Source organism: Peromyscus eremicus, chromosome 14 (assembly GCF_949786415.1).
Source record: "Peromyscus eremicus chromosome 14, PerEre_H2_v1, whole genome shotgun sequence".
In the NCBI taxonomy this organism is placed as follows: domain Eukaryota; kingdom Metazoa; phylum Chordata; class Mammalia; order Rodentia; family Cricetidae; genus Peromyscus; species Peromyscus eremicus.
In genome coordinates, this window is record NC_081430.1 from 64571870 (window position 1) to 64591240 (window position 19371).

At 42.6% G+C, this 19371-nt stretch overlaps 1 protein-coding gene across 1 annotated transcript in view; it reads left to right on the plus strand.

Moving 5' to 3' along the window:
• The window catches only part of Rapgef5 (Rap guanine nucleotide exchange factor 5), a 100092-nt gene that overhangs the window by 61376 nt on the left and 19345 nt on the right, over nucleotides 1-19371 (plus strand). Inside the window, exons 7-12 of the mRNA XM_059279578.1 lie at nucleotides 1659-1689; nucleotides 2579-2657; nucleotides 4809-4958; nucleotides 8633-8730; nucleotides 11072-11194; nucleotides 12978-13156. Of these exons, the coding sequence (XP_059135561.1) occupies nucleotides 1659-1689; nucleotides 2579-2657; nucleotides 4809-4958; nucleotides 8633-8730; nucleotides 11072-11194; nucleotides 12978-13156 (660 nt within the window). The remainder of the gene's footprint in view (nucleotides 1-1658; nucleotides 1690-2578; nucleotides 2658-4808; nucleotides 4959-8632; nucleotides 8731-11071; nucleotides 11195-12977; nucleotides 13157-19371) is intronic.

Genomic DNA, 19371 nt, shown 5'->3' on the forward strand with positions numbered 1-19371 from the left:
TCCTTTGGATGTGACTCTGTACTATAAGACAGAACTGTAACAGTTGGGAAACCTTAATGCCTGGTTTAATACACTTAAATACATTAATCGTATCACTGAAATCTAGTACATTCCATTAAAACTTTACATTATAATGGAAAATAGTAAGTTGAAATGAGAAAACTATATTAAGATATGGTTGGGCTGGAGATGTGGCTCAGGGTTAGCAAACTCAAGCTATGGGTCGTCTCCCTCAACACAAGCACACAGAGAAGGGGTGAGGGGCCTTGCTTCTTTGGAATAAGACTATGGAATGTCTTTACATTTTAGAATGAGACATGGGCCCCAGTGTTATACTCATTATATTTTCCCTGTTTCTTCAGATGGACAGAGAACATGTCACTTCCTGAGAACTTAGTGGGTATCCATAATTGATAGTTAGCCTGTGGTATTGGAAAACAGTCCAGTGCAGCTAGCCTTCTTAAGAGTGGAGATGGCCTTCAGAGGCACATAGTGATATTCAGTGATCAGTGAGGCACCTGTCATACTGGAAAATGTCCTCAATTCTGCTTCACAGAACCATCCAGAGGTGATGCTAAGCTACTTAGCGATCTAGAAAGTGATTTCACCCCAAATCTATTACTATATGACAATGTGTTTCTTGTTAATACCTATTACCATTCAAATAGGGCTGGGAGAGAAAGAATGTGCATGCCATTTATTGATGTAGACTGTTTCTTCAGGCTGACAAGTCCAGCTTTCTTCTCAACTTGTAGCTTTACTTTCTGCAGGCAGAAAGCACAATGCATGTGTCCAATAGGTAGCATTTTTTTTCCTTAGTTCATTTGAAATTTGGAGGGAGATGTCAGATATGTTATACATGGTAGATTAATGACTAGTGTGTTTTATCTTTTTGTTTTGTTTTTGAGAGAGGGTCTTACTCTGTGGCCCAGATTGGAACTTGCCATGCAGTCCAGGCAGACCACCATCTTGCCTCTGCTCAGCCTCCTGGGTGTAGGGATTATAGACATGTACCACTATACCAGCATTGTTTTGCCCTGTTTCATTTTTTTTATTTTAATGACATTTATTTATTTATTTATGTGTGTGTGTATGGCATGGTGTTCTAGTTTGATTCTCTGTTGCTGTAATAAAACACTAACAAAAAAAATTTAGAAGGAGAGTCTTATTTGGCTTAAGATTGCAGTCTATCATCAAGAAAAATCAAGACAGGAACTAAAGTAGAGACCTGGAGGGATGCTGCTGACTGGCTTGTTCCCCGTGGCTTGCTCAGTTTGCTTTCTTCAAGACTACTTGCCCCTGGCTGGCGTCACCCACAGTGACTGGGCCTGTCCACATCAAACATTAATAAAAACAAAAGCAAAAACAAAAATGCCCCACCAAATGCCCACGGGCCAGGCTGGTGGAGGCAAATCTTCATTTGCAGTTCCCTGTTCCCAAGTGTCATATTGACAGGGAGGTCAGAAGACAGCTTTCAGAGTCAGACCTCTCATTTCACGGTGTAGATCTTGAGGATGGAACTCCAATCATCAGACTGGCGTTTAGAACTTTTTCACTGGCTCTGTTTCGTCCTTTTTAAACAATGGAATTCTCTACAGTGTTCCTGAAAGCGAGTCTTTCTTCTGCACGAGTCTCACATCTTACCTTTTCCTTTGTAGCACCGTCGATGAATATTCACCACAAAGGAAGGTAGGTAAATGCTTTTATATCTGCAGTGGAGCGGGGAGGGGATCTGGCTTAGAGAGCTTGCCTTGCCTGACTTGGCATTTTCTTGTAATTAAAGTGACTTCTGCCTCAGATCTAACAGGGTGGCATAGGGAAGTCCAGGGATGCAGCTGGCCCACACCATCCTGCCTTGCTGTGTTTCAGGCCTAATTGTATAGGACCCTTGACTTTTTGACAATGGGCATATTTTGTGATGCATTTCAAAGTCTCAGAACTTCCCTGATAAACTGATAAAATTTTGAATTTTAAACTGCTCATATCCCTCTCTCTAAATCCAAGTAAGAGTCTTAATTGGAGGATTTTCCTTACTCCAAGAGTCTTTTGAAATATTTCCCACTTTCAGTGTGACAGAGACAGTAGTGAGTGTGTTGTGTTTCTACTGAACTTGATGAGGGGGAATGCAGGAGAGGGCATTGGTTGGTGTCTGGCAGAAGGTGGGTAACCGTAGTAACCAGAGGCAGGAGTGTGAAATGACCTCGCAAGGTTCTTCTGTGCAAACTGAAAAAGGCAGGAGCTGGGGTTGCTTTAACTGCATCTCAGAGCTTGTGCTGGGATGCGGAAAGTGTCTTCCTAAAGAATCGTGGGTGTTTCTGGGGTGTCCTCGGCACCAAATAGATTGAGGGGCTTGTTTGTTGCCTGCTGCTGGCCTTGGCCAACCTCCATGCGAAGGCTCAGAATCTCCCCATCCACATTTGTTAATTGAAGTAACTCCATCTTTATTTCTCTAAGATTGGATGGGTAGATTTTATATTAAAAAAAAATTGGCTAGCTCTTTGGGAACATGTTGTAAACAGCTGTGACTTTCCAAAGGGCAAGGGGACATTCATTCATTGTTCTTTCTCCCTTTTCACAGAATAAAGCCCTTTTCCACCAATTCAGTCTTAAGGAGAACTGGCTTCAGCACAGAGGAACTGTGGCCGAAACAGAAGAAAGTGAGTATGTGTATACAAGAGGGCCACCATCCTCCTACAGGAACCCACTTGCCAGCAACTGTCATTTCTAGCCATTTTTCCTCTTGGACAAGAATGTTAATATCAAATAGCATGGCTTTCCTTTCTCAGTTTGAGTGTTAGTTTTGTTAGACAATGCAGTATTCTTTCAAAGACCAGGGATATTCTTAATTTGAGAAGCAAGAACAGGAATGTGTGCACAGAGCCCTCTTGCATTCTACAAAATACGCTGGAAATTCAGCTTTTGCCTCCCTGAACCTTCCTTCTGGCTCTGGCTACCCATTGCTCATGGTTTGTGATTGACAAGAAGGGCCACCAAAGCCAGTGTGCAGGGACTTAGCTGAGTCAGTCCCTGAGATTTAGAAGAGAAACCTGTAGAGAATAATGAGAGGATGGGTGTGGAGAAATTCATCTGAGGCTGGTCTGTCACGCACCCAGAATGCACTCAGTCAATGATAGGACTCATGACATCCCTTGCGGGTGGAGGCATTCACCAAGTACAAGGAGAAAGGCCTCGTTAGCAACCTGAAGGTGCTGGTGTGTTTTCTGTGAGAATATGTTATAGCAGAGCCTATGAGGTAGCAGAGGTTCCCTGTTTGGGCAGAGGTTGAGTGAACAGCAGGCTGAGAGACAGGAATTGAAATACCTGTGCTATTGTGAAGCTTTCCACTCACCTTTCTCCATATGCTAAAATTCAAAGTGTCAACGGTTACTATTTGAAATAAAATGTCTTAATGACAAAAAAAAAAAATCTGTCCTGTGGCATTGTGTCCGATGCCTCCAGCAGAAAGGTTTCTGTTGTGTTGCGCTATCATCTGCCCCAAATGAAAGAGCAAATGCAATTACCTTACCTCCTAATTCGTTAATCGCTGACCTTCCTTGTCCATTTCTCTTATAATTTAATTGTGGAGTTTACTAAGCTGAGCTTCAAAGAGGCTCAGTGTGGCAAGGCCCCCGGCCTCTTCTTGTTCTTCAGTTTATTAAACAAGGATAAACTCAACTTCCATGTAGTGGTTTATAGCCTGGATCTTTACTCAAAATCTCCATTTTTCTATTGAGAGAGTCGAAGGAAGGACCACCCCCTCTTCTCTTTCTCAAGTTTGCTGACAAAATATAGAACAATAATTGGTTGAAAGCTATTGATCTGGTTGCACACTTACCCAAAGCAAAGACAGGTGCCAGGTGTAGGGAGTGTGTGTGAGGCTCTGTGGCAGCAGCTCACACTCTGGCTTGCTGCCTTTGCATTTCTGGAAAACCATCCCTGAGTTTAATTTTGTGATACCATTGAAATAGCATGTAAAATTTCCCTAAAAGCTGTAGCCCCTGCTTATTTTTGAGAAACTATAGAGCAGAATATCTGAGCATATCGTTGCCTGTTTAGTCTAAAGAAGCTAGCATTTGCATGCTAAAGGAAGCTGTTGTAAGAAGTAATGTGTCAGTGATATTCATCACTATTAAAACTATCTATTATGCAAATCATGAGGAAACTTTTTTCCAGCATCCATGCATCCTGACAGTGATAATACCCTACTACTCATTAATAACACTGCAAACAGTAAAAGGAAATTTTCAAAGGCTAGAAAGATGACGTCCATTTAAAAACTCATTGGCACCAGGTCAGGGCTGGAGGCTCATTCTTAAATGACTGAGAAAGCTGCACACAAAACCCAGACAGACTTTCAGATAGACTTCTGAGAATTCTACTAGCCAGTGTGCAGTTCTTTATTGGGCCACTGAGACTGTCCTGAAATGGAGTGTAAAATAAAAATTTATTCATTAGACATTTTAATATGCTGCTTTAGGAGATCTTAACAACTCTCAAGGAAGGGGTTCAAAAGTATGGTCTGTAGAGCATGGTTTCCAGCATGTTCTGGCCAGACAGTCTGTCACCAGCCCATACTAATGTGACCCAGGGATCCCTTGCAGGACAGGAAGCCAGTCAACTGCTCCTGCCTGGTCACTGCAAGCGTATGCTGACAGACTAGACCCTTACATACTCATGTAGTCCTAAATGCATCTGGCTGCACACACTTTTCATGTCAGACAACAGCAAGATGGACACCTTGACTAGAAAAGTCTGTGACCTCATGGTCACAATTCTCTGGTTACAAATTCTGCTTTTAACTCCTGCAGTTTTTTGCCATGTGTATATAACGGAGCACTCCTATGTCAGTGTGAAGGCGAAAGTTTCCAGTACAGCCCAGGAAATCCTGAAGGTGGTGGCTGAGAAGCTGCAGCGTGCCGAAGAGGATCTGGCTCTGGTGGCCATCATGTTCTCTGGAGGTAAGTAATTTTCTGTCCCGTGATATTAATCTTTCAGTGGATCTCCCCCAGGAGGAAGCTGACATTCTGTGGAGTAGGCATGCTGCCTCTCCTTTCTCAGCCTGCAGCTGGATGACCACAGTAGCAATATGCAGCACCCACCACAGGTGTTTCCATGACAACAGTGGGGTAGTGCTGGGTACTGAATTTCCTCCCTTGAATCGAGGAGGGAGACAGTGCCAGTGTTTTGAAATGTATTAAAGAGCTTTTTGCATTTTTTAATCATTAGATAAGCTTTGTATTTTCATATTTAAATTAACTTCAGAAATTGTTAAAGGATTTAATTACTGTACAGGGAGAGGGTGGCCTTGAACTAGTCTTCTTGCTGGCTGAGAATTTAATATTTAGACTCTGTTGGAAGACAGGAAACTGTACAGTGAGCCACAGCTCACAGCAGTGCTCTCCCAGGTACGCCTGGTGAGCCGGGCCTTGTCACAGCTTCTGCTGCTGGGCCTCGTTTGTCCTCCGAGGAAGCTTTGTTGTCTGTCTTGAATAAGACCATGCAGATTACCAGCTGACATTGTCGATGTGTGCAGCCTGGACAAACCCCCTTGTTTCACTGGAGCCTGTCCAATCATAATGTCACTGGCCTCCTTCTGGGCTTACAATCTTCATTTACTATCTCATTAACCCTGAGGAAAATTCGAAGAAGATGACCCAGCGAGCGTCAGCAGTTGAAAGTGGAAGTACCACATTAACTGATCAACCAGCAGGTGTGGGGGGCAGGGAGCAGATACAAGGCATTCCTGTGTACCCACAGTAACTGCTCTACAGGGAGAGAGGGACTCAGAATTTACGTGAGGTTAGAGCATTGTGTAGCAGAGCGTTGCTGCTGCTACCTTCTTACTCACAGAATGGTCAGATAGTCTGACAAGTCAATCCATTACACATGCAAAAAAGAAAAAAGAAACAAAGCTATTCCCTATAAGCCTAATAGAGTCTTTCCTTTCATCTCATTGTATAGCCTAACAAAATACCATCCAGGGTTGAGGGTGGAGCCCATTGGTAGAACAAAGGTCTTACACGTATGAGGTTGAGTCCCCAGAAAAACCTCTAACCCCATATTGTCTATGAGAAATAAAAGCAAAAATTTGCAAAGTATGTGAACCCCATGAACTTTAATGAGGAAATGGTTTTGGGGGTGGGGGCGGTTGTTTGTTAAGAAATAGAGATGGGAGCTGGAGAAATGGCTCAGCAAGAGCATCTGCTGCTCTTGCAGAGGCCCCAAGTTCAGTTTCTAGCTTACAACCATCTAAAACATCAAGTCTAGGGATTATGACACCTTCTCTGGCCTCCTTGGGTATTGCATGTACCTGATACACTAACGTGCATGCAAATAAACATTCATACACATAAAATAAGTAAAAATAAGTAAAATCCTAAAGTGGAGAAATGAAATAAAGACAGTTTATTAAGAAAGGAAAATCACTCCCAATGATGGGAATGGCCAGTGATCTGGAGGAACACAAGTCCTCAAAAGCTTTGAATTAATAATGTATTTCAGGTAGATATATTAAATGTATCATATATTTTAAAAGATCAAAATATTAAACGATTATAAGCAATATTAAACTTCATCAAACCGTAATTTGCCTCTCAAGATAGTACTACTGAGAGAACAACCACTGGGCCCCGGTTTAGAGAGAAGGTACAAGAAAAGATAGGCAGTCAAGTGAGCTCCACAACACAATTAAGGCCCATGTCCCCTTAGGAGCAGACTCAAGCCAGCCCAGAACCACGAGAGAATCTGAAAACTACAAAGGTGTCTTTTTTACCACTGCATATCTACCAGTGCCTGGGAACTGCCACTTTCATACTCTGTTACTTTCCTCAGGGAGCGCAGTGACGTTCTGTTGTGTGCAGGTCCTTTGTCGTCACCAGAAATGACAGCTTATTCCGGATTGTCCATGTGTTTGGCAATGGGCCATCATGTGCCATTCACAGAGTGGGTTTTGTTGGTTGGCTGGTTGGTTGGTCGGTTGGTTAGTCCGTTTTCTGGACTGGTCGGCAGTGTGGTGGTCTATAAAGAACTTCCTTGCCTGCATCTTACTGTCCTTCGAACAATAACGTTTGAATCGGGGTGAGGGGGGCAGGGCTTAATATAGGCATTGCTCTAGTTACAGATCGTCTCACAAATAATGTCTTACAAATAATGTCAAACCACCATGACCTGGGTTTTGTTTTATTTTCTTTTTGAGAAAAGTTTAAGGAATTTGTTGACGTTTCATGTTTTTGTTTTTGTTTTTCTAAAAAAGGCAACAACTGTTCTTGAAGATTTCTAGATATTTTGTGCCCAGGGTGGTGTCCTAGCAGCCTACCCATTTTTATTGAGAGGCTAAAATTTAGTCTTAATTTTTGATACTTTAGCCAACTTGAAAGGACTTCAGGGCCCAGCTGAGTGGGACCATTTACCATGGTGTTAACAGCCCACCACTATAGTACTATTGATCACTATAATGCTGACCCATTGGAAATAGATTAGATGCTCATTTATGTGCTCTGTATTAACCAGAAATGTTCAAAACAGAATTTGGCATTTAAGCTGGTTAAGTTATCTAGAAGAAAGTGTGTTGTCTCCCATGCACACCAGGAACTAAAGTGCCACCCCGGGGGAAGTGGATTGTGTGGCTACAGAATAAATTCTAATGTCACTTTATCCTTGTGTGCACTTTTAGTGTGGAGGAGGACATTCATCTCTGAAAAGAGGGCTCAACCTGCAGGAAAACCTAGACACAAACATTTTGCAATAAGGAGATAAAATAGCCAATTCAAGAGCATCCAGCTTCACGAGTAACCAGAAAGTAGCCGAGAATCAGCCTTTTGACTTGTATATAAAGCAGACCATCCAAAAACTATAACAGGTGTTGTTCGGTGGACAAGTTTTACATCTAACTTTAGGGAGATATATTGATTTATTTCTAAAAGAGAATTGGTAAGCAATTCAGCAGTTGGCATCAAAGGCTGTACAAATATTCCTTTTCACCTGGTAATTTCATACTGGGAGGTCTCTTTAAAAAGTCATATGTAAGCAGGAGGGATTTATGTGCAAGGATGTTGACTTCAGCAATACATGTATGGCTGCTGTAATAACAGAACTGTTTATCAAGATACTGCGATGTGCCAGGCCTGTGCTAGAACTTGACATATATTAATTTATATGACAAAAAAAAAAAGGAAAGCATTAAGTGTTCAGCAGTAGAGGAATGACTAAATGATGGTATAATGGGCTGCTATATAACCAATTAAACATGACATATAAACAATAAGCAGGTAAGTGCTTATAGTGAAATCAAGCTATAAAACCATATGTAGGACTAATTACTAGTGTGAGTGTGTGAACAAGTGTGCACGCACAATATTAACTGCTGATATATGGACTCCTACAGTTGTTTTGGAGAGAAGAGATTATGAGTGAATTTTTCTATCTACCTTAAACTATCCTGTTTAGCTCCGGAGAACTGAACTCTGAGTGCTAGATGGTGATGTTCCTCCCACCCCTGGCATTGTGTTAAAATGTGCAAAAATGAACTCACTCAAAGTCCATTTACGTATTTTTAAATATTTTTTTTGGGCAGGTTTAACAGGCTTACTTGTGTTTCTAATTACTCTTTTTCTTTCTTTTTTTTTTAATAAAGAAAAGCATGAAATTCAGCCAAATGACTTGGCCATTTCCAAATCCCTGGAGGCATCAGGTCGGATATTTGTCTACCGGAAAGATCTGGCAGACACTTTGGTAAGGACTTTTATGCTTGCACTTGAAACTCAAGTGTCAGACTCAATAATATTTTCATACTTTATTATGAAAAACATATATTAAACTATTTCCTCTTCCAACCTTGGATAGGCTGCCAAGTGACATGTCTTTTGCAAACCAGAGGCCTGACTGAACAAATTCTTCGCCTTCCCTAAGACCAGTCTTGATTTTTTTCTGTTATAAAGGATTCAAAATAGTGACTCCCTGTCCCATGGAATCTTGATTTAGTCTCTTCTTTCTTTGGGGGGAGCTATAATGGCACAGGGCTGAGATATATTCCCAGGTGGATATAGAGGGGAAGAGCCTGTCCTCTTGAATGTTCCATTTCCTTAAAGAAAGGTGGATTTTCATTCACCCTTCCCTACATGAGATGAGTTGGTAACAATACCAGATGCCCTGAAGAGTAAGATTTTGAAAAAAATGTAAATAATCTTGCCCTTTAGGTTATTCTTGGTGTAAATGTTGAGACCAGTTATGACTAAGGGGACAGCATAGGTATCTCCCAGCACTTTTTAGTAGACAATGAGTTTGATTTTTTTCTTGCCTAAGAAAGAATATAGTCTAAAATGTAGATATTGTAGGTTTTTTATAAGCAGAACCCACACTCTAGCTGTCCACCATGCCCATCTCTCTCAGCCACATAGCCACCTGGTATAATTCCCCAGGACTTGCTTATACAGGGCCTCTCAGAGAGTCTAAGGTGCCCCAGTGGAATAAATGGGTGCCGAGAGCTATGTTCTAAAAGGACAGAGACTCCATCCTGCCATCCAGTGTTTTCTACACCAGCTTTGGACACCACTGCACATGTCCTTATGGGAAGCAGGTTTAGGAATTCCATCTTCACAGACAACAGTTGGGGAAGAATAACACATGAGTCTGCTCACTGTACCCACTAACACTGTCACATAGATTAACAGATCTTCCTCAGAATCAAACCTTACAGCCTGGAGGAGTAGAATAGAGAAATATAAAATGTTGCCTGGCCAGGGCAGTGGACAGCCTTGAATAACCAGATGGTAACCAAACTATGCTTAGGGGCCAATTTGGGGAATAATAAAAGGGACAAAAGCCCAAGACAGCCTGCGATTCAGCCGTTAGTCCCCACCCTGCAGTTTTCTCTCTGAGTCTGTTTCAGTGTCTCGTCCCCACCCGAGCAGACAATCCCCTGAGAAGCCCTGGCTTCCCCACCTCAGCAGCAGAGTCTGTCAGGGTCTTCTGACACAAGGGGTGGGGAGGCAGCTTGTGCTTGGCCGCCCTCAAGGCTGTCAACCCCGTGGGGGAGGGGGGGTCTGTGAAGGTCTTCTGTGGTTAGTTTTGTTTGTTTGTTTTTTAGCAGGAAACCTTTTCATAAACATTATAAGTTCTAAAGTGGCATGTTCCCCATGTCATTTATTTTTGTCATACTGGGAAGTGACCCCAGGGACCTCATAGACTGTAGGCAAGTGTAAGCATAGCCAATGCCCATTCTTCGTTTTATTTAAATCGTTAGCTCTTTGACTCCAACCCCTTAAATGAGAAAATGTGTATTTTAATTAAAAAATCAGTTATTTTAAGGAAAATACTGAACTGTTTATTTAATAACTTCAAAAGTGATGATAATTTTAAGGCTGTGTTGGCAATTTAAGAGTCTTATTCCAGATTTTAAAAGAAGTGCTGTTATCAGCCTCAGAGTGATTAGCCACCATCTCCATGAGGGGGGAAAAAATATTTGTTACATAGATTATATTAGCTAACCACATGGGCTCTAAATAAAATAGCTTTTATTTTTATTTCATGTTAGATTTTTCACTTTCCAAGGGCATTGTAATAAAAATTTGTAAGCATGTGTCTGAGATGAGGCTAGTAAAGCATGTTTCCTGTAAAAGCCATGTCTGTCTTTATTGAAGTGCTCTATGACATTTCTTTTGTTTGTTTTTATACTAACCCTGCTGGCACATTAATTCATACCAGAAGCCAAAGTGATTCCAGGGCTTTCGCTTTCATTATGCTGTCTGTCAGGGCTGTGTTTTATAATCAGATTTGTGGGTGTGTGGATGTGTGTGAGCTTGTGGGGGAGGGGGAGGGGCAGGCTAACTGGGTGATGTATCATTGATCATGGTCTACTGTTCCAGGGCTGTTTCCTACATTGACTGTAACTCACTGACGGTGACCAGAGCAGGGAAAATATTAAGCACACTCAGAAAGGATTACTTTTCTAATCTGAGTTTCTAGAGCCTCCCTGTGGGCAGCCAATTAACTGTGAAACATTGGGGAACTACTGAAGATCCTCTTGCTTCTGTCTGTCTATTTAGAATCTTTTTGCTTCTGTCTGTCCATTTAGAATCCTTTTGCAGAAAATGAGGAATCACAGCAAAGGTCGATGAGGATTTTGGGAATGAACACTTGGGACCTTGCTCTAGAATTAATGAGCTTTGATTGGAGTCTGTTCAACTCAATCCATGAGGTAAGCAGGGGGTTAAAGGGTGAAGTTGATAATGTTGCTTTAACTTTTAACTGAATGGTTTTGTTGTTGTTGTTGTTGTTTTGAGACATTTGTGTGGTGATATAGTTATGCTAGCATAGGGTGGTCTAAAAGTTCTCTGGAGGAGTTAAAATGTATTGAAAATCTACCTCGTTCTGGGGAAGTCAGAATATGTATCATGCTTTCTTTGTTTCTTGTTCAGTCATGTGCTTGGTGTGAGGTAAGTGTGGACATGCTGGGTTTATATGCACAGACACCTGTAGGGAAGTGTACGATCTGTGGGGATGTGGTTGTATAGATTTATACTGATATATGGTGCTGTAATGAGATTGAAGAGTAATTTTACCTCGGTGTTAAGATTTCACATATACATCCATCCTTTTACTTAAGAATATTTCATAAATTTGCCAGACAGTGGTGGTATACACCTTTAATCCCAGCACTTGGGAGGCAGAGGTAGACAGATCTCTGTGAGTTCAAGGCCAGCCTGATCTACAGAGCAAGTCTTAGGACTGCTAAGGCTACCAAAGAAATCTTGTCTTGAAAACCAAAAAAAATTCATATTTCATAAATGTGCTATGAAACTTCAAATACTGTCTTATAAATTTTACATTACTGTGTGTGTGGACACCTCCCCTGGGGACAGATTATAATGTTTATAAATTACATGCTAGGAGCAAAATGCTACTGACATCTTGGTGGTAGCAGGTCTCACAGGAACCAGGAGAGAAAACGCCACAGGTCTGTACCCGTGTGGTGCGTTCATCGTGCACGGCCTTTCCTTTTGCAGGGAAACTCATGGCTGGTTTTTTTGAAGCCGTAAAGCCTTTCATTCTACAGTATTCGTTAAATTTGTTCATATTTTCTCATTGAAATATTTTAGCATTATAATCCAGTTTGCGCATGGTATGGACTCGCTCAGGCTGGATGACTTGTGTCAGTCAAGTGGGTCCGCCTCTGCTTGTGCGGGACTCCTGAAGACACATGCACTCAGTTAAAAGCAAACCTCTCCATTTCTTCGTCTGGGTTATGCCAAACAGTTACTGGTCTTGGCTCGCATTGGTGAACTTTTGCACTCTGCCCTTATTTCCACTTTATTTCTGCTTATGATCTTGTAATATCTTTAAAACACTGATTCTCAGAGAGCATCTGCTAAGGCCAGAATCAACAGCACCACCGGAGGACTTGTTAGCATTACAGACTTCCAGAATCCACGCACAGGCGTGGTGGTGCCCACCCATAGTCCTCTTTACTTGGAAGGCTAAGGCCAGAGAATCAGCAGTCCACAGGTTCAAGATCAACCTGGGCAATGTGGTGAGACCTAGTATCAAAGAATGTTTTAGTACTAATCAGAAATGGGGGAAGAGGTCTAGTAATCTGACCCTTACCAGTGCTCAGGATGCTTCAGAGGACCATCCTAATAATCCGTAATCTGTCGGCTCTGATGTGTGCTAGCAAATACTAGTGCCATATTTAGTGGATCCTTTTAAAAGTCCTGTGATTTAAACTTTATAATGTTCCAGACTTTGTACCAGGATGTCTTCCTCACATTCTGAAAAAAAGAAAAAAATTGTGTGTGTAAACATTAGTGAACAAAGTATAGCTGAAAACTAAGGGTAACCTAGCTTGAATATGCTACATAGTTATCTGCTGTATTTTCTGTCAACGCATGAAGGGTATGGATGTGGCCTCTCAAAACCGCTCATAAACTGATAGAATTTTGCATCAGCTTGACTTGAGCTAAAAATAGACGTGTTTCTTTCAGCAAGAGCTGATCTACTTCACGTTCAGCAGACAGGGAAGTGGGGAGCACACAGTCAACCTCAGCCTTCTGCTCCAGAGATGCAACGAGGTCCAGCTGTGGGTGGCCACGGAGATTCTGCTCTGCAGCCAGCTGGGCAAGCGCGTGCAGCTGGTGAAAAAGTTCATCAAGATCGCTGCGCAGTAGGTGTCTAGCGGTGGAAGTAGTGTTGTTTCTCTTGTTCCCTGGAGAGGTATTGGTGGGGGGTTGGGAGTTTTGTTTTATTTTATTCTTTATAATGATAAAAAAGGGTTGGGATATAAAATGTAATAGAGTTCAGTGGCCAGATGATTGAAAAGGTCTGTTTTTGAATATTTATGTCTTTGCATTCGAAGTTTTCATATCTTAAAGTAAATGTCAAAATACCAGACTCAAGCTCTGAGCTGCCTGCTTAGTTATAACCAGGCAGTGAGCCCTTGCACAACGTGGCTGGTGGTACTGCCAGTGGGCGAGGAAAATGAAAGATGGCATGTGTGTGGTGGGGTATCATGGACAATCAGGGGCATGCTAGGATCTCTGTGAGTTCAAGGCCAGCCTGGTGTGCATAGTGAGACTATATCTCAAAAAATATATAAAATTAAATGAGATAAGACACTTATCAATTAAAAAGAAAAAGTACCTGCTGCCAACCTCTGGCCTCCACACAACAGAGAACAAAAGAGAACACACACACACACACACACACACACACACACACACACAGACATACACACACACACACTCAATGAACATGTACATATATACATTATAAATAAATTTAGAATATTTTTTGCACATATGTCAGTTTGGAAGACATTGAGGGTAGAATAATTGCTGTTTGTCCCTCTTGTTTGAGACATTTAGGATGTGGGTACAGACTCTGAAATCCCCCACTGGTCAAAGAAATCCATTCCCCTGTTATGTGAGACATGAAGATTCATCTTTACATAGGTGGAAGTTATTTTCTCATTTGGCCTACAGCCAGAGACAGAAGCAGCAGACTTTGGCAGTCTTATTTGCCATGCATCCTTGTCCTGTAAGGAGGCTAGCATGCAGCTTTAATAGAACGGTGCTTCATCCGGGGGAACTTGTACTTGAGCCTGGAGGTTTCCTGCCATGCAAGTATATTGTATGTTTAACCCATTTCACTTAATAATTTAATCTTTTATAAGTAATTTTTAAAATACACCTGTTTTTGAATATTATTTTTCATTAGACAAACTAAGTTTACTTCAAACTTGTTTTGACTCATTTCAGGCTTGTTTTGACTCATTTCAGGCTTAACTCTGACAACATACACAGAAGGCTATATAATGAGGGCTATAAATTGGTCTCTCCCTCCAAGCTTGTATCTGTAAATACGTTACCTTTATATTTAGCATGACTGACCATTAACTTGTATATCTTAATTATATTTAACAGTTTACAATGTTACTAACTCTTATAAGATTGGGATTTTATATGAGCCTTAAAAATATATAATTCTTGATTTAAAGACCCTTTAGTGTCAATCTTTAAACTATAAATACAGTCCACAGAGAAAATGAGAACTTCATTTTCCTGATCCTTTTATAACGTTCTTTTACACGATGCCTTTTTTTGTCTTTTGGTTATTTTTATGACTTGGTTTTAGAACAAATCATCTTGGAAGCCTGGTGTTGCCTCCTTGGTCTAATAAAAGGGAGCTGGGATGATTGGCTGAGGGCTCCATGGGCCTGGTTGTTTCACGGGTGTTGCTTTAGTGTATGTAGACAACATGGTCGCCTTTACCACCATGGCAGTGAAATCACATGATCTGCTCTTCCTTTAGTCTTATTGAAGATGGTGGCTGAGTCACGTGGCTGCCAAGATGGTGGCAAGCCATGTGGTTGTTATTCACTCCAAGGCGAGCCCATCAGGTGCACACCCTTTTCCTAAATAAGAGTTGATTCCAAGTTACATATGTGGTATGCTATAGCAAATTAATTTTATCTATACATAGACTTTTTAAATCATACTCAATGAACTTATAAATTCTAAAACACAGAAAGTTAAAGTTTCAACAAAAGCATTAAACAAAATCAGAAAAAAGGGGGGGTGGATAATTCGGAGTTAAACACTTTGCCAGTTGTAACCACTGTAGAAATAGTTTCTTTGTTCTCAAGCAGAGTGTCTTTTCCTGGCTGTTCTCGCCACCCCCCCTCCCCCGCTCCCCACTTTTTTTTCCTGAGACAGGGTCTCTCTGTGTAGCCCTGGCTGTCCTGGAACTCACTCTGTAGACCAGGCTGGCCTCAAATTCAGAAATCCTCCTGCCTCTGCCCACCACAGCCCAGCTTGTTCTCCCTGTCAGAAAGTCATGTGGCCTGCCCAACCCAGAACAGAGACTTTGGAGGAAACTTTTAAACAGATGTTCTTGGGTCTCAGTATAATAGAACAACATAAACAATCTTTCCATACCCAAGAGACGTTTAAATGTCTGTAAGTCTGAACCTAGTGATCTGCATATCCATAACCAGTTTGTATGTGTCTGAAGATGAGAGCAGAGAACTCGAAATGCTTTTACCTCTTAGCTACTAAAGATAAAAGCAGGATTTTCTAGGTTTGGGAAGGCATAAACACAAGTAAGACAAAAGTGTAAGGCAAAAAAGCTCTGTGCTGTCTCTGTTAGGAACAGATACAAGTCTGGAGGCCCAGCAGAAATGGCGGCCAGCAGGCATTCTAGCCTGGTATGGTTGTAAGTCAGAGCCTTGAGAAAGATTAAAGTGAACTGTGAATTTTATGGGAGGGGGGCCTCGGACCACGCTGCCATTCCTTTTTTCTTACAGAATTAGGTATTGGAAATCAAAAGCTCCAAATCTGGGCCAGCAGTAGCTACTTGTTCAATGTATATTGAGGCCAGATTTTCATTGAAAGGCAGAGGAGAGTCACCAGGTTCTTAAGTTGGCGCTTCTTAAGTTAGCCCTCAGGCAGGCCAAAGGAGTGTCTTTTGGTACAGAAAATATGGAACGCATGACTGGGCCGAGAACCAGGGTACAGACAGGGGCCAATGTCCAGTGGAGTAGAGCATCCCCTACATCTGGAAATGACCAAATGCCCCTGGAACATAAGGGATGTCCCCAACATATACAATCCCAGGGTTAAGGAGCCATGGGACCAATGGAAAGTTGTCAGAACAAGTAGTCTCCCCGCCAGGAGAAAGCTCCTGTGTCTTCCACTGAGTAGGCCTTAAGAAAGTTTCAGTCAGCTGAGCTCCAGTGGTCCCCAAAACCTAACTAGGGCACCTCAGAGTTAGGTCTATGGTTAGCTAGTCCCAGTGTTTTTCTGGTTACGTGCATGTTCTAAGGGAATGCAGCATGGCCTCTCACCTAGGTCAGACTGTGTCGTGTTGGGGGAGACAGTAAGGTGAGAGAGGAAGAGCAGAAACACATGAAAAGAAAAGGCTGCCTGAGAAACTGGTGGCCCTGCTGAAGAAAGAAAGAAAGGAAGGAAGGAAGGAAGGAAAGAAGACAGGGAGGGGAAGGGAAAGAAGAGAAGGGAGGAAGGAAGGAAGGAAGGAAGAGAGAGAGAGAGAGAGAGAGAGAGAGAGAGAGAGAGAGAGAGAGAGAGAAAGAAAGAAAGAAAGAAAGAAGGAAAGAAAGAAAGACAGGGGGAGGGGAAGGGAAGAAGGGAAGGGAGGAAGGAAGAAAGGAAGGAAGGAAGGAAAAGGGGGGAAGGAGGGAGGGAGAGAAGGAAGGCAGGCTTGCTCCATCTGACCTTAGGGGGGACCATGTTGATTCATGGTGAGGGGGCATCTTGTCACCCATGTATGTGATGGCCAAAGTGCCTACAGGGGAAGATGGGATGCAGTGCCTTACAGGGATGGAAATGGGCAGGAATGACTTCTGTAATCCTCAAGGGAGGCTGGGAAGTTTAGTCCTTCCGCAGGAAACTGTCATTAATACTGAGTTGTTTAGGGCATCAGGACAAGGAAAATAGCCTCTACAATTCAGTGTAATGCAGCCATGTGAGATTAACTACATGGTACCTGATCTGGCTAAACCTACAGCTCTGGAACCCATGGGGTTGGGGGGGGGGGCAAATGTTCATGTCAGCCTGGCTTGTTCAGAAAGTGCAGAGTGATCGCTTTCTGTGTGGGTGGATCTGGGTAAGACCTTGTGGGAAATCAGGCCTCAGGCTGCAGGGTGCTTCTGTAGCTCCATGTGCGGCTCTGTAGAGCAGAACAAGGAAGGGCCTGGTATGGATCTGAGTCTGTCCCGGCCTGGAAGAAGGGGAGGCTGAATCTCAGGAGTGTGGGAATGGAGAGAGGAAACACTGGTGAAAGGAGGAGCATTTGCTGCTCTCTTAGCGTCCCAGGTAAGAGGAGTACTCTTCCCATGGAGGGTGCCCTGGAGATGGGCTTCGCAGGACAGGCAGCCTCTGTGGATGTGATGAGCACCGTGTGGCGTTGAGAAGGAAGTTGTAGGAGACCGGCTGGCAAAGGCAGGTTGACTGAGAAGGCAGAAGGGACCCTTGGAAAGTCTATGGCCAAGAGACTGATAGGAAAGCTCGCCTGGAACTGGCCAAGAGACTGAGGAAGCTCCTGTGAGGTCTGCTGTGATTAGGTGGAGGAGCAGGTTAATGGGTCTATACCCAGGGCTGACACTTTCGTGCTGAGTGGGTTTTTTTTTTTTTTTTTTTTGGTAGTTTTTAGTAGTTTTTTGTTGTTTGTTTGCTTGTCTGTTAACTCAGCCAGTGTGTTCTAAAATGGGCTCTGAGATTCCTGAAGGTGGATTTTATGGTTAAAAGGTTTCTTAGAACATGAGTTAGAGGGAGAAATAGAACACCCATATTCAGAGAGTAAAGTGGCACCACCCAGCTCCTTCCCCAGTATAAGATTGGATCTAACCTGGGGAAATGAAATATATTCATGTCTTCTCCTTCTAGTTCCCTGCTCCTGAATTATTTATGATACTGGTCTCTGTCCTAGCCCATGGAACAGAATGCCAACTGAAACATAAAGTTAAATTCCCTATAATCACACTGTAGGAAGAACCAAGGGAAAACAGCAATTTCCACAGTCATGAAGTGTTTTCCCTGCCTAAGGCATCCGATTTGCATATTCATGTTTTCCTCCTCCTCACCACCCCCATCCCCCACCTCTGTGGATTGAGTGGATTTTCTTTCCTCACACAGACAAAGGAATGTTTGCTGGACTGGAATGCTTAGTGTCAGGCAGCCTGCTCTTATCTCAGAATGAATGGCCCATGGTAACAGGATTCCAGGCCCGATTAGTATCTAATTTCTGCTCAGAATCAATTTGTCTCATTCGGAAATTGTGTCTATATTAATTTGATTTCTTTTTTTAAAAAACAAATTCAGATGAGTGTGTGTGTTTGTGTGTGTGTGTGTGTGTGTGTGTGTGTGTGTGTGAATTTTGTGAATAAAATGAAGCTATGTGGACCAGAAGAAATGGTATGTGAGTGAGAAGGTAACAGATAAAAGATAGAAAACATCTAAAAACGTTTATAGATAAATGATGCTGAGTGAAAAGGCTTCATCATGAAAAATAATAACCATTTACCTAAAAGTTCTTGTTTTCAGTTCCAGCACTTACTCTGTGCATGGCTTGCTGTGCATTAAGCCATTGGATATACACAGTAAAACAAATGGGTAGATATGTGCTCCAGCCTTAAGGAGCTTCCTCTCTGATGGTGGCAGTCACCTGTAGGGCCCCCCTTGGTGGGAGGACTCGGGTGGGAGGAATCTTCTGGCAGTGGATTGGGGCGTTCTCACTGACAGCAGAGGAGCTGGTGTTTCAAAATATTACATCAAGAGATGGAGCTAACTCAAGCTTTTCTGGCTGTTGTGAACTGTCTGTAGTGTAGAATAAGGGAAGTGAGTGGCAGAAGAGATGTGGAGTCAGTACTAAGCCTTGGACAGCAGAGAATCTCAAAATAGTCATGGGCAGGAGGCCCCTTCCTTCAGTGCGTCCGTGGAATATGCCACTCAGGGCCCGTTGGGGTTGTGGAAGTTGACAAGAGACCAGAGGAAGAATCAGTAAGACTGGGCTCCAAGGGCCTCATACCTAAGTATAGGAACTGAGGGCTGTACCAGAACTGGACAGATGTGGGGACCAGCCATAGCAGGGAAGGCTTGGTAGTGATGTGCCTGCTGGACATATGTCTCCACATGCCTTGTGCTTTATGTGTGGGGACAGCAGTGTCTCTCCAGCTCCTCTCTTCACAGGGAGAGAACTCTCTTCCCCAACTTGGAGTCCAGGTACAGTTAGACTGGAGCTGTGTCTGGTTCACAAGATTGACAGGACCTGCCAGAACACACAGCCCATTCTTATTCACTCTAAAATGAGTGAATGAGCCACTAAAATGTCACAGCTTTGGAAGGCAGCATGTATCGGAACCTG